General features: G+C 38.7%; 1 protein-coding gene across 1 annotated transcript; it reads right to left on the minus strand.

Moving 5' to 3' along the window:
* Positions 1-10,334: 10,334 nt before the first annotated feature.
* Positions 10,335-11,593, minus strand: LOC133729483 (serine hydroxymethyltransferase 3, chloroplastic-like). The gene is made up of 4 exons (XM_062157020.1): positions 11,335-11,593; positions 11,022-11,217; positions 10,737-10,911; positions 10,335-10,647 (listed from the first exon to the last, which is right to left on the minus strand). Exons 2-4 carry the CDS (start codon positions 11,078-11,080, stop codon positions 10,597-10,599), a joined length of 285 nt encoding a protein of 94 aa, XP_062013004.1. The 5' UTR covers positions 11,081-11,217; positions 11,335-11,593; the 3' UTR covers positions 10,335-10,596.
* Between the last annotated feature and the right edge of the window lie 3,891 nt (positions 11,594-15,484).

Below are 15,484 nucleotides of genomic sequence, written 5' to 3' on the forward strand. Positions count from 1 at the left end.
CTGCTTTGTTGCCGCTGTGCAATTTTTTTGGCCAAATCGCATACAAATAAAAACTTAAAAAAAAAAAGCGCCAAAAAAATTGGTAAATTTCGCGGTACTTCTTTTCGTTCAAAATTGGAATTCAGCGTAACCGCTTATACTTTTATCAATTATTTGCAAAGTCCAAAAATAGGAGATCAAATTAAATTTCTATCCCCAACATTTTTAATTTTTAATATTTGTAGATCGATAACGGTTTTGACTGTACCGTTGTATAAGTTAAATTTACAAATTTCTAACCAAGGGACCAACACTTTGTTTAGTATCTATAGATAACGGTTTCAACCACACCGTTGTACAAGTTAAATGAGAAAATTTCTAACCAAGGGACCAACACTTTTTTAATATCTATAGATAACGGTTTCAACTATACCGTTGTAAAAAAAAAAAAACCACAACGTTTTTTATTGAACCGTTATTTAGATAACGTTGTCTATTTTCTATTTTGTACTAGTGGAGGTACTCATTCTGGAGTCCGTCATTCATGTGTCTTGTCATGAGGATTATGGCTTTAGCTTCATTGGCCTCTCTCGTAGCTCTATTTGCTTCAAAAGCAGCAGCTTGTTGAGGAGTAAACACGTTCTGACTTGGCTCTTGGATCGTTCTCAGGATCTCATCAACCTTAAGATGCTGGCGCACATCACGGACCCACTTGTGGTATCCTGCGCCAGTTGTCTCAAGTGGAGCGAAGCTCAACTTGTTCAGGTTACTCATCCTGAAAAACAACAAAAGATTAGGGTTAGTTTCCGAGCAAAAAGGCTACCACGAAAATAATAGAATTTCTGAGCATAGTCGCTCCCAAGAAATTAGGAATTTCTGAGCGTTGTCGCTTCCAAGAAATTTGATTCCAAGAGGGGTTGGATTAGATCGAAACAATGATATGAGTGGTCGATCATAAAATCTCTACAAACTCTAAGTTTGGAGATCTCAACAAGCTCCAAGCTTGGAGTGAGCACGAACTCCTACAGTTCGGCTTAATTAGGTCTCCCTTATGATGAAGAAAAGGGGGTAGAAGAAGGGAGGTTGCAAGTCCCCGAGAAAAAGAAAAGAAAAGAAATAAAAACTTCAAAAACAAGAACTTTTAGTAAAAATTAGCTCGAAATTAGTCGCCGAAAAATTTGGCCAGAAAGTCGCCTGAAAAGTCTCCAGAGGTGACGTGGCAGTACCGGTGACGTGGCAGTACTGGTGTTGACGTGGAAGTGTCGAACCTGACCCGGCAGTGCTGGTGCTGACGCGGCAGTATGGTACTGACGTGACAATACGTTGCTGACGTGGACGATGGTGTGTTGGGTTGACGTCAGCAGGCCTCTGGCTTACGTCAGTAGGCTTCTGGGCTGCCTCCTTCTTTTCCTTTTCTTTTCTGGGCTTATCTCGTTTTGGGCTTGCAGGCTTTTGGGGTTGGGCTCGGTGGTGCTGCAGGTGCAGGGGCTGGCAGTGGCTGACCGGCTCGGAATTTCAGGGCTTCAACTGGCCGGTTCAGGGCGTATATGGCCGGTACCAGTAAAATTCTTCCCGGTTCCCGGATTCTGGGTTATAGTTGAAGTCGGTGACAGAATTTGACGGTAATTAGAGGACGGAAAAAGTGTGAACCGGGCAGGAGATCTTGTGGTTGTTCTCAGGGTCGGTTCGGTGTCTTTCTGGTCGATTCCGGGGGTGGCGCCGCCCATTCTGGACTCTTGGAGTTGAGAGCTTCAATATATGCTGCGGTGGTGGCTAGGGTTTGAATTCTACGAATTTAGGATTTCAGGGTTAGGGCTTCGTGCTGATAACATGTTTTCGGGAAACGATATTTGAGAGAGAATTGATGTGTGTTCTCGTTGATAATAGGGGTCTCTTTATATAGAGGATTACAATGCATAGAATCTGAATCGTACAAGGAAAGGTAATCATACAATGAATGGATATCTCTAACATATTCTCCGAGATTATCTCTAATTAAAACTCTATTACCACTAGGTCAAGTAATCTAGACTTTGGGCTAGACACAATTCAGATGTACTTAAACAAAAATAGATTAATTAGGTTATTTAATCCATTTGGAGTCTCTAGAGTCATTTTCTCTCTCCTCATCAAATTTAGGAGATCCTAGTAATTTTTCTATCTAGAGAACGCAATTGGAGCAATATTTGATTATTTTTATCTTCTCTTCAAATTTTGACTAAACATTTCAGTTAAGGGATCATTGGACATGCTTTTACGAGTGACATTCATTTGGTCACGGGTGAATAAAGATTTGGTGGTCATTTAATTCAAGTCATTGATAATAAATTCAAGGATATGAGACCTTAAAATTCATAATTACTGAAGATCAGGTGAACACCTGTATTAAGGTAATCATAACACAACAGGTTTTAACAACCGCAAGCGTTTTAGTGGATCCATTGTGTCTTCTCACCGAAACGTTCGAGATGTGAAACCCCCATGCCCTGCATTCAAATGCTGGTTGGTTTAGTGTTATTTATTGAATTATAAACATAAATATTGGTGGGGTTGCAAAGCCATGTTGGCTGTCTGAGGCCCTAGCTGATTAGTCATTGGCCATTGGAAGCCTTTAGGAACCTTGATTAATCTGATAGAGGAGTGTGAAAAATAAAATAACACATCACATTGATATGCATATATAGAAAAATAAAGTGAAGTCTCATTTTCAAAGTCTGAACTTCAAAAATATCAAAATGACTAACAAAAATTAATGTTAACTTTTTAGGTGAGATTGAGAAGAAAAATGATTTAATGGAGGATCAAAATGGAGGATCAAACCGTATTGTATATATGCACATAGGATTGAAACCAACTAACCTTCTAATTAAACTTATTCTAATAAAAAAAACATCTTCTAATTTTATGTTGGATTCAACCTCTTGATTCAAATTCCATGTTGGATACAAGTACATAGCACCCAAAATTACATAGGAATATAACAGGTGAAGATATTAATTCAATAATTAAGGTTGAGAAACTGATAAATGGACTTGGGTTATAAATTAGTGGTTTGTGGTATCATCCAGAATCATAGACAGAGAGAGCTGAGATTTTCAGGTTGTTATTGACACAGCGAGTGGGTATACCTGTTCTCGAATACACAAGAAGATGAAGTTCCACTATATTTTCGCTATGCTAGTATTGCTTCTCTTGGTTTTCTCTACTGGTATACGAATTTCTCCTCATCCTTTAAGGATATGCTGCTCTAATTTTTATTTAGTTTTTTTTCTTTTTTACATTTTCCATGGATTATTGTTATTATTCCCTTAAATTAGTATGTTCTAAAATTGTTATATTTTTAAGGTACATTGCAATGCCAGGTTTGGATCGAATATCCCTGCCTAGCAGCAGACACTTGTAATAGAATCTGCCTTGCGTATTTTGGCCACAATGAGAATGTTGAATGCATCGAAATGCGATGGTGTTGTTGCCGCTAGTAGAATCAAGGATCCAAAACAATAAGGAAATCTTCTCGAAAAATAAATTGTTAACGCATCAATAGTTTTACTAAGTTGAGAATAAAAATTTTGCATCTTTGCTAGCCCAAGTTGGGTGTCCCAAATTCTCTTCCTTCTTTTTGTGCGTGTTCATGATAAACTGTTTCCAAAAATGAAATATGTGATTGAAGTCTTAACTTAAATGATATTTTCTTGTTAGAGCAATTTTATTAAAAAATTTCTGTTATGTGGACGAAAAAATCAAACTGGATAATGTTAGATTAACCACATTTTTGGATATCACTGGAATCTCACTTTATGTGACACTTTGATGTGGCTCAGCCATGTCATTTAATGACTTCTTTGATAGGTTGGGTTATGTGACAAAGCCACATAAGATAGGATGCATGTGGTACCAACACGATGGTTCACCTAACATTACTCAAATGTTTAAAATTAAAATATTCATTAAAACATTTAACAACTACAATCGTTTAGAATAACATCCCTTATAATTTCGGGAGTTATGACAAACCAATTTTGACTATCACTAGTGCCTTAAGGTGGATTAGCAAGTAAGTGAGCAACTACATTGACCTCACGTTGAACAAAAACTATCCGTAATTCAGGGTGATCCTGCATTAGAGATTTTCACGTCCTCGATTAAGCCTAAAGTCAAACAATCAGTTGAGCATTGGTTTATTGCATGAACCAACATCAAAAAATCAGTTTCAAAGACAACCTACCTGTAGTGTAGTGCTGTAGCCATTTTGAGATCCTCTTGATGTTCTGTCAACTCTACATCGAATGGTGATGGCAACTGCACAAAGAGCTTTGTAGCCCCAACCATTAACTCACCATTTTCGTTTTTCGGAATACAACACCACTGCCTCCTTGTTGACTTCCTGAGCTTTGAGGTAGTAATACCATAATTAATATAAATTAAATATTTATTGACATCGAGACTAATTTATTTCATTTAAGACGGTCATAACTTTAATCACAAAAACAATAACGAAGCTATTATCATCATGAAGTCTAGTGACTCAATTTATAATAGTAAAGATAATTCAATCATAGCTATATATAGAGGAAAAGTACACCTAAGGCACCGCCGTCGTCTTCTCCGTGCGCTGCCACCAAACTGCTACGTCTTCATCAACAACCAATCTGCACTATGCTTCAAGGCAACATCTTGCTTTGGAACTGCAGAGGAATAGTAAACAATGAAACGCAATGAGCCTTAGTGGATATCGTGCTCGCGAAGAAACCAATCCTAATTTTCCTCTCTGAAACTCTAGCACAGAAGAGTGCTATTGAGTCGCTCACTCGCAGAATGGGATTCAAAGACTATTTTTGTGTTCCACAAGAGCAGAACTCACAAGGACTAGCCATAATCTGGACGGAGGACACTCATGTAGATGTGCACAGTCACTCTCGAAATCATATTGATGCGGAAATTAGGAAACCGGGCACGGACCTATGGAGATTTACATGAATCTATGGAGTTGCTACAAGAGGAGGGAGAGACCATACTTGTAATTTATTCAAAACCCTAGCGGCTCAAGCTTGTCTCCTACCCTGGTTGATGGCTGGAGATTTTAATGAGGTCATGACACTAAGGGATAAGTCTGGAGTCCCTCCATGAGCCCTAGCAGCAATGACGAAGTTTAGGAGAACTATGACCTCTTGTGGACTCAGTGATATGGGTTTTATTGGCAGTAGATTCACTTGGTTCAGGAAACACACTAAGGAAAGGTTAGACAGGGGTTTACAAAGTATGCAATGGCGCAACAAGTTCCCATTAAGTCGTGTCATTACTCTCAGTCCATCTGAATCTGATCATTGCCTTCTACTCATTGAAGCCTTTTGTGAAAGACAAGTGAGAAAGAAAATCAACAGGCCTTTTCGCTTCGAGGAAGGTTGGTTTGGCATAGAGGAGTGTTTGAATATCATTCGGCAACAATGGTCCACGCCTAAGACTGGCAATGCACTACAACAAATAGGAAACAAAACAAAGGCTTTGGGAGACAAATAAAGCCTTTAGCATTGCACGGATTTTAATCAACAACAAACGGAGATGCGAGTTGTTCAGGAAAAGCTCAATGACCTCATGTGGCAACCGCATTATCTACAACTGTATAAGGAGCAAAGAAAGCTTCATGTTCGTTATAGTCAATTACTGTCATTGCAAGAGACATATTGGAGGCCAAGATCTAGAGCCTTGTGGTTGAAGAAGAGTGATAGAAACGCAGCTTTTTTTTAATAGAAAAGCAAGTAACAGAAGAAGTTGAAATCTCATAAAGGGACTTCTGAATGATCATGGCATGTGGCAGAATGAACCACAAGAAATACAAGGAATTCTTTTGCGATATTTCAAGAACATCTTCTCATCTGAACAAATTGATGAGGAGGCTATTACCATTGTTATTGCTGCAACTCCTTGCCGTGTAACACCGCAAATGAATGAAGCACTACTTGCTCCATATTCTAACGAGGAGATAAAGAAGGCTCTTTTCCAAATGCAACCATAAATATTGGAATGTCTCCATTCTTCTATCAAAAATATTGGAATGTAGTGTGTGAAGATATTTGCTTAGCAGTTAGAAACTTGCTTGAACATGGAGATATGTGGCCTGACTCCAATCATACCTATCTATGCTTGATCCTGAATATCCAGGACCCCAAAGAAGCAATGCATTTTCGACCTATAGCTTTATGCGCGCAATGTCATCTACAGAATTAGTTCTAAAGTTGTGGCAAACAAACTCAAGATTTGGCTTCTTGAAATTGTCTCTCCCTTGCAAAGTGCTTATGTCCCAGGTAGACTGATCTCTGATAATACTCTGGTGGCAAATGAGGCTGCACACTTCATGCACAAACTCAGGTATCAGGAAGAGGGTTTCTTCTCTTTAAAGCTTGATATTAGTAAAGCCTATGACAGACTTGAGTGGTCTTTTATTTCTGCTATGTTAATTGTAGTACCCCTGAAATTCGTTATTATTTTCTGAGGAATTTTTCGGAATTAATTTAGTGGTTGTTTGTACGAGTATGTGGTTCGTGGATGGAGCGGAAGTGTTTCGGATGAATTTTTTATTCGAAAAGTATGGTTTTAGGGGGGGTGCAAAGGTTGACTTTTTATACGTTGGGTTTCTCCGAAAACTTCCTTCACGAAATCGGAGTTCGTATGAAGAAGTTATGGCCATTGGAAAAAGTTTCCATTTTATTATATATTGGATTTTTCCGGATAATTTCCAAAGTTTCCTTTCTGGTCAGTTTCCGGAAAATTTCAGAAACCCAAACTCTCTCTACAATCTGGCCGACCCAACCCGTACCCACCTGACCTGACCTGAGTTTTCCGGCATACTCCGGCCACCTCCGGCAACGGGACAAGCCAACACCGACTCAGACCAGCCTCTTGCGTCGCCCTGTGGTGGTGGTTTGCACGGTAGTTCATCGGAAAGTGGAGATCGGAGCTCCAACAGTTGAAACAATCGGGACCTGATCGGAAATCCACTTTTCCCGAGAAGTCTCGGCCGATCCTTCTCGGTTTTGGAATCTCCTCCTCCTCTTTATCATCCTCATGCCCGCCTTGAAGGACGATTTTGCGTGTGGAGTGAAAGATCAAGGTTTGAAAATCAGCAGTGCACAACGAATCTGGAGCTTGATCAGACGGCAACGATTGGTCGATCTTGCAAGCTTGATCTAGGACGATCTGGGCTTAGCTCCAGGTATGAAAGTTGCTCAACTCTTCATGATGAACATTTCTGGATGGCTTGATTTTTGTGATCTTGAGTTTGGCCAGTGGCGGTGTTCCGGCCATGTGAGGAATAGTTTCTTGTTTTAAATATCATCTACTCGTCGATACGAGCGTTTTGATATATAATACGTAATTTTTGGAGATCGTATGAATATGTTATGATTTTTACGGTTTCGGACCATTTGATTATTTTATCCGTGTGGATTTGAGCGTCCGATCGACTTGTGGTTTTGACATATCGATCATAGATGTATTCTGGAGACTCTGGGTGGTCTCGGATGAGGTTTTGCCTCAATTGGCGTTACTTTTGTGTTGTAGTTCGATTTGGGGATTCAAACTTTAATCGCTTGCTTTGAAATTAGATGCTTTCGTACTACAAGCGGTATTAAGATGTGACCTTGATGCGATTAGGTACATGGAAAGTATGTTGAGTGGATTGCGGCGATTAGTGCTTCTCTTGATTTGTGTGTGAAGACGCAGCGGGATTCAAAGGTGAGTAATCTCACAATGTTCATTTACGAACGGAGTTACCTTTATCGTTTTGAGAGTTATTTATTTAACTACAAACTATAGTTGGTATTAGTAGGCATTCCTGAGTGAATGACTACGTATATATATATATATTTACGTGAAATATATATGTGCTGGTGGATTTTATTGATTGATGAAAACAATATGCATGAATGGTGCTTTTTATTGTTTTGTGTTGTGGCTTTTCGGAAAACAAATGTTTGAGATTTGTGTAACATTTTGAGTCCTGTTCGACTTCTTTAATCTTTTACTCTGAGGGACTGAGAGACCCAAATGTTTAATGTCACAAGTTGACTTTTGGCAGTATATTGAGTAATCACGTCTTTGGCCGGACAAGTGGTTACGATTCAGTTAGAGGTCCAGTCTGTCTACCAGTGTAATTCATGGGGTAACGGAGCGAGGTTATTTGTGTTTTAAGGAATCAAGGAGTGAGTTGCTTTCCTTATATACGATTTATAAGAAATCAAGATGTGAGTTGCTTTCCTGAGGGAAGATTTATAAGAAATCAAGGTGTGAGTTGCTTTCTTTATTTCGTGATTTGAAAGAAATCAAGGTGTGAGTTGCTTTCTTTATTTCGTCACTACTACAAAAACTGTATCACACAACAGTGGAAATCTGTTGTGTGATGTGGACCATGTCTGTCGTCTATCTCGATGTTGTGTGATGAGCACACTCACACAACGGTGAAACACCGTTATGTGAATATCATAGACACAACGCACTGCTTATAACCGTTGCACCAATTCTGCGCATGCCAATGCTAGAAATTGGATGCGGCGCATTTTCGTTGGTGATCAGACAACAGAAGTAAGTACACGCTGTTGTTGGTTAACTTCTCACACAACAGAAAAATAACACTCAAACAACAGAAGTATGTACACGCTGTTGTTGGTTAACTTATCATACAACAGAAAAATATGGCGACTGTTGTTGGTTGTTCCTTGACACAACAGGTATCATAAGTAACTGTTGTATGTGTGAGGCTCAGTGTTGAATTCTTCACAAGTCATACAACATCTTATTTCTATATCGTTATGTGATTTAACATTGGACAACTGATATCTATTCGTTCTGTTGTGTGATTTTTAATGAGACAACAAAATTTGGTTGGTACCGTTGTGTGATTAAAATTGATTTGTTGTGTGATTAATGATATATACATATTCTTACAACGTAATGTAATTGACTGTTGTTTGATTATTTTCAATTCTTTACCTGAAATATTTCCACAAAAATAATGCACAATATATAAGATTTAGGCATTGAAATACTCTAATTCAACAATCTAATGTACCAAAAGAGGTAGCATTCATATATCCATCCATTCCACAAAACCAAAGAAGAAGGCATTCTAGCTAATTACATTGAAACATAGCAAAATCTGATACAATATCATTGTTCCAAAAATATGCACATATGCTGGCACTAATGCATTCATGTGCCTTCTCCCCACTCACTGGCACTAATGCAGCTGCACCATCACTGTCCAAGAGAAAAGCAGAACCCATTATGCATTGTTAAAAATATGAGACCAATATGAGAAGTACTTAAACATAGACACACACACATAGAGAACATTATGATAGAAGCATTGCCAGCAGTAATTGAACCCCCATACTACAAAGTAAAAAATAAAACAGATACTCAAATGATAACGGCATTCATGTGACTTGCCTTTGTCCAGCCAAAACCACATAACATCGTGCCCACAAACAATTACATGCTTAGCAGCTTGAGATTCCTCCATCTCCTTTGTCAATGCACTAGGTACCTTAGCAGTATTCCAGTCCTAAGATTTGAGGTCATGAACTGTCTAAATGTATTTCTGACTTTCTGATGACTAAAATATAGTTTCTCATTAGAAAGCAGCTGATGATTGCTAGAAGGAGCATAAACAAAAACGCAAGACTAAGCATCAAAATAAGGCTTCCATGCAGCAAGTAGCTCTTGAATATCCTAGAATGTATAATATATTAATCAGCAACTTAGTCAGAAGACAAATCAAAACATAAGATATGGCCTCAATAGATGTGAACCACCAAGAAGATCTACATAAGCCAAAAGAGAATATCATATTGCAAAAAATTGCACAATTTATTGAAATGATAATTGAAAGTGTAGAGATAGAGACATGAAACTGCAACAGAAGGACTACTTGACTATACGAGGGAAAATCTATCCTCAATTTAATATTTCATTTATCAGTGTTTTCATTTAGATAGTGTCACACATACATCAGTGTATTCATAGGCAAAGTGTAAGGCAAGGTGTTTTTGTTCTCAAGAGTTCAAAATATTATGCTATGTATTTAAAGTTTTTTCAAAGTGGCCATGGAGGTTTTTAGCGGGTCTATTTGAATTTAAACGTCAGGACAGTATAATTTCAGTATCTGATTCTGGTAAGCCTTAAATTCTGCGAACTGAGCATGCTTTAAGCAAACTGCAAGGCCCCCAATAGTGTGGTTATGCGGACCGCCCTGCATCAAGAAGTCAAGCCTTTTATGTCTACATTCAAAATATAAATGTTGCTTGGAGAGACAAATAACAGAAGAGTTGAAAGAACCTGTAAGCCCAGGAAAACAGCGTTGTTGATGGCGCGCAGTTTCTAAATTAACTCCAAGAACTAGATCCTTCTTGAAGAATATCATTCCTAGCATGTCATAATCAACCATACCTGGATATATATTTTTTTTTGGTGGAAAAAAACAACATTCCAAGAGAATAAGCATTTTATCCGTAGTTAATCTGAAAGACAACAATCTAATGGGAAATGTAATGCAGAACCTGTGGATTCATCAAGTCAGTAAGGCATGGACTCAAATAAATAGATGTTCCTAATACCCGTCTTTTAGGAGTCATGAACCCATGAGACAAATGTCCCCCGTGTGGCAAGTGGACCCTAAGTTGCATTCACATAGTGATAATTTAGCATTGCAAGACCAATCACACTCGTAAAAAGGAAAAAATAAAGCCAACAAGACACCTTACCATGATACGATCATGAGGATTGAGAACTGCTGTATAAACCTCGAAATTAGCTAGAGAACCAGATAATGGTTGAACATTGATGCCCCACTTCTTTCCATCTAGGTGAAATGCATCCAGGGCCCTTTTTTGACTTAGTGTTTCAAGCTCATCAATGTGCTCATTTCCACCATAGTACCTGAAATGTGTAATTGGCTTGTACATCAACAATATATATTATAACTAAAGATATCAATTGCAGTTCATTACTCAGATTAACAAAGAAAAAACATCACTCAAGCTGTGTACCTTTTCCCAGGTAATCTTTCTGAATACTTGTTTGTGAGACATGAGCCAACTGCCTCCATTACTGCCCGTGAAGTGAAGTTCTCTGAGGCAATAAGCTCAAGGCTTTTGAACTGCCACTCTTTCTCCTTGTCAATAATAGCACGCACCTCAGGGTCAACCTCACTTAAGCCATTATCTACAAAACTGCTTCCATTATCTGCATGGAAAATAATAAAATTGAAGAACATATCATACACAAGTCCTGCTAGCAGCCATAAGGGTTGCTGTTATGACGTGCACACAGTAATACTCCCCCTCAGGCAGTAGCATTTACCTGCTTATTGGCAAAAATAAGGAGAACTGCAACTTTAAACTCTTTCTCCTGCCAAAGGATCAAGAATAGTAAGTTCAACAACACATAAATTTTCATAGATAAAAAAAACAAAATAAAGATGTAAAATCCCAAGTACATGAAAGACAGCAGATCGGGAATGCATGTGATGTTAAATAAAAGCAAAAGCATAAGAACATGAAAAGAGGTCCACTCAACCTTTAAGCTTAAAGAATATTCAATTTGGAAAACAAGATGCAGTAAAAAATGTGACTTTAGAGAGAGAGAGAGAGTATTCAATCAAGAATGTGGCCAACAACAACTCATATTATAAAGAATTTATTATCACGATTACCCGAAGTCCCAATAGACCTATTTCTATCTCCAACATAATATCCTTCGCATCAAATTCCATTAAGAATGTTGCAGGCAACATCTCATATTACAATGTTGCAGGCTAGATATATATCAGTCAGAGAAACAATGCAAACCAGAATAATAAATACAGATTTGTTACCACAGGGTTATAATAAGAAAGTTGTTAAAAATCCATGTTCATAACGCATTATAAGGATGTCTCAAAACTAGGTAGTGTTGTGGACACTGCTTATCCACAGGAAATACAAACAAATAATGAAAGAACAGAAAGGATTCAACTTCAACATCGTCATTTCCCCACTTGGGATTGGCATGTTACCTAAAACTTGATGGAAAACAATGAATTCGCAATGGATAGCAGGGACAATTTATGAACAAATAATGAAAGAACAGTAAGGTTCCAAGCACGATTACAATGCCCCATTCTTTTCTTACTTCCTCTGGAATTAAAAACTTTATTGATAGATATCTTGCATTACCTTATATAGAGCAAACTATGATTTATCCTCATTTAGGTATATGTGAGAGAGTCCTGTCACCAGGCCCATGGGTCTTAAGCCATTCTGCTGCAATTACATTGTTTCCTAGAGCATCTTTGGCAACTTGACCACCACTTCCAGCACCAGAGCTATAATTGTTCTCCAATTAAGAGTAAAATAAATATGTCAAAGAGCTAATGATTTCTAATTCGCTTCCGTCTAAGCATAATTTCAACCCAAGGACTTGTTGTATGCAGAAATTTATAATAGATTGGGGTTGTTCGAGAGACCTACTTCTTGTGCCTCTGCACAAAAGGCGAGTTCTTCGCATCCTCTTCTGCAAAATTAGAACCCATAAACAAATCAAATCAAAACCCTAGCTTACTGAAAGGGACTCATATTCACAGAATGAGAGAGAGAAATGGAGTGGAGTACCCAGTGAGACAAAGAGAGAACTTGGTGATGAGAATCCCGGTGATGGCGAAGCCGACGAGGAAAGGCCAGTTCCGATTCCACTCGCACTTGAAGAACACGTGCCAAGCATTGAACTTTCTCATCTTCGATGACTTCTTTTTCTTCTTCCTCTCTTACCAACCATCTCAAAAAGAGGAAGGCTCAGCTAAGAGAATGACTTGAAATTGGGGCCAAGGTAAAAAAAGATAGGGGAATTTGGAGGATAAGAGAGTGATTTAGAGGATAAGAGAGTGAAACCTTGCCGGAGTTATGGCGCCGGAGGGGTCGAGATTGGCCTTCTGGTTGGTATCGAACAACAGAGACCTAACCCAGTATTCGTGGACAATGTAGCCACTGGCGGAGGAGGCTAGGTTTTGGGCTACGAAACCGGAAAACCCTAGGGTGAAGCGGATCGCCACAAGAGAAAATTGGAATAGCAAGGTGAAGATTTGGAACAATGCGGTCTCAGAGACGGAGAAAGACTACCTAGAAAAGGCTAACAGCAGCCAAGGAATGCCATTTTGGTAGCAAAATACGGTGAACTGGAGAGGCTTTGAGAGCGATTGAGAGTGTTTTGACTCGGGCTAGAAAGTTTTCATAGTGATTTAGAGTTCTGATAGTGATCGAGAGGGAAAGAAGGTTTCTGGGTTCTTTTTTTTTCTTTCTCTCGACAGATAGCTAAGACTTGTCTAGGTTTGGTAAGACATAAGACTTGAATACTTCAATAAATTTGTCACAGAAGAGTTAAGTTCATCATACAACAGATAATTAAACAACTGTTGTAGGAGAATATACAATGTCAAAGTAGGGAGGGAAATTTGGCTGCCTAGCTAGGTTTGGGGGAAGCAATTCAAATAGATTTGAGCCTTCACACAACAGAATCCCAACAATCTGTTGTGCCATTTTTTATATCACACACTCGGTATACCTAGTAGAAGGTGTCAAATTTTTACAACATTGCCGCCCACTCAAAATTTGGCGCAGAATTTGGCGCCCGGTTCTAGTCACACAACAGAAACAACTACACCGTTGTAGCATGCAGAATTCTTACAACAGATGAAACATAATTATGTTGTGTGATTAAATTGGTGAACTTGTCTTGGGAGGGAATTTTGAGCGGGGTATCTGCCGCTAAATTTTGTGTCATTTAGACAACAGAACATGCCTAATTGTGTTGTGTGATAGAACTCTGAAGAAAAAGTTATCAATTTGGTAGCATTCCCACAACAGAACTTTATTAATACCGTTGTACAATGGAGTTAACGTTATCAGACGACGGTAAAATTTTAATCTCTTGTCTGATGGGTGTTGTGTGATGCAGTTTTTGTAGTAGTGCGTGTTGACAGAAATCAAGGTGTGAGTTGCTTTCTTTTATCACGATTTGAAAGGAAATCAAAGCGTGAGTTTTTCTCCTTTATTTCGTGTGTTAAGGAATCAAAGTGTGAGTTATTTTCCTTATCATTTGAGTGAGTTGCTGCCTTGAGTTGCATTACCGTGACTTTGGATCTAGTAATTTGGAAATCCGCCTTTGAGCGTCAAATATGATTTCAAACATTACTTGAAGGGTTTTGTTTTGGACTATGATCATGGATTTGAATGCTGAATTGAGACATGAGCATATAGATTCCTTTATGAGTAGCCTTGTTGATGCATGCTATTGAAATAACTGGAAGTGAGAGTTGATGCTGTGAAATATGCTTATTGACTGTTAGGTTGAGAGGACTTAAGCATGTTGTTGTTGTTGCTGGTTTTGAGTTTACTCATACAAGCTTGCAAAAGTTTACCGGGTTTGTGTTTGCAACCCGGTGCACTTTCCCATGGTGTAGGGTTTATCCTGCAGGTTAGGGTGAACGTGGTTGAAGCCGTAGATTTTCCTTGCTGTTGCAGTAGTAGGTTTATTACCTAATTGTGCTATGCACTTATTAGTCTTCCGCTGTGTAATGAGCATTGTGTGTGCAGTTACTTATTGAATTGATGTTTCATTTTAATTTGAAAACTTCGTTTAATGTAATATGTGACTCTAAAGAACGAGTCTGTATTTACATTGTGGGTTCGGGACATCGTTTGGTGCCTTGTTTAAAGGAAAAATTTCTCAGCTAATTAGTATTGGTGTCCGAACCATCACGGCCGGTGCTCTGTATTTGATTAATTGTATTATTATTTATGTTTGAAATTCGGGGCGTGACATTAACAAAGCTAGGTTTTGCTAGATTCAAATCATAATGAAGTGTGTAACATCTATTGCTTATTCTATTATGCTTTATGGTGAGCCATCTCCCAGGATTGCACCTACTTGAGGTATCAGACAGGGTGATCCACTTTTACCCTATCTATTTATTTTATGTAGTGAAGGATTGTCAGCACTTATCTCATAAGCAGTGCAGCATCAAGTCATTCAAGGACTTAAAATGTGCCCTCAAGCCCCTATCCTACATCATCTTTTCTTTGCATATGACAGTATACTCTTTGGCTCTGCTACTAATGAAGAATGTATGCATTACAAAAGAATCCATGATATCTGTACATACCTCCATTAGTATGGAGAAATAACTATGTCACCAAGCATATATAACACCCTCTTTGGGTGGCCCACAAGCCATGGCGGGACCCAACCGTGATATGCATTCCGTAGCCCGATGTCCAAGCTACGCCGTGATAGTCAGAAGTGCTCAAGAGCTTGCCGGGAAGTCAAATTCCCAACCTTGCCAAGTTGCCTTCACAACATGCTTTCTAGACTAGAATAGTTGTTTTTGCATCCCACGTTGGAAAACAAGTGAAGGAAGGAGTCTCCCTTCCCTATAAAAGGGGACTCCTTCCCACTTACTCATCATCCCATTACAACT

Source organism: Rosa rugosa, chromosome 2, assembly GCF_958449725.1.
Source record: "Rosa rugosa chromosome 2, drRosRugo1.1, whole genome shotgun sequence".
NCBI classification, from domain to species: Eukaryota; Viridiplantae; Streptophyta; class Magnoliopsida; order Rosales; family Rosaceae; genus Rosa; species Rosa rugosa.

Bases quoted from the DNA above. Each gene is read 5' to 3' on its own strand.
- LOC133729483 (XM_062157020.1), bottom strand. From the start codon at position 11,080: ATGGAGGCAGTTGGCTCATGTCTCACAAACAAGTATTCAGAAAGATTA. The intron at 10,912-11,021 runs GTACACAGCTTG...TACACATTTCAG, and splicing joins GAAAGATTACCTGGGAAAAG to GTACTATGGTGGAAATGAGC. The intron at 10,648-10,736 runs GTAAGGTGTCTT...AATGCAACTTAG, and splicing joins ATCCTCATGATCGTATCATG to GGTCCACTTGCCACACGGGG.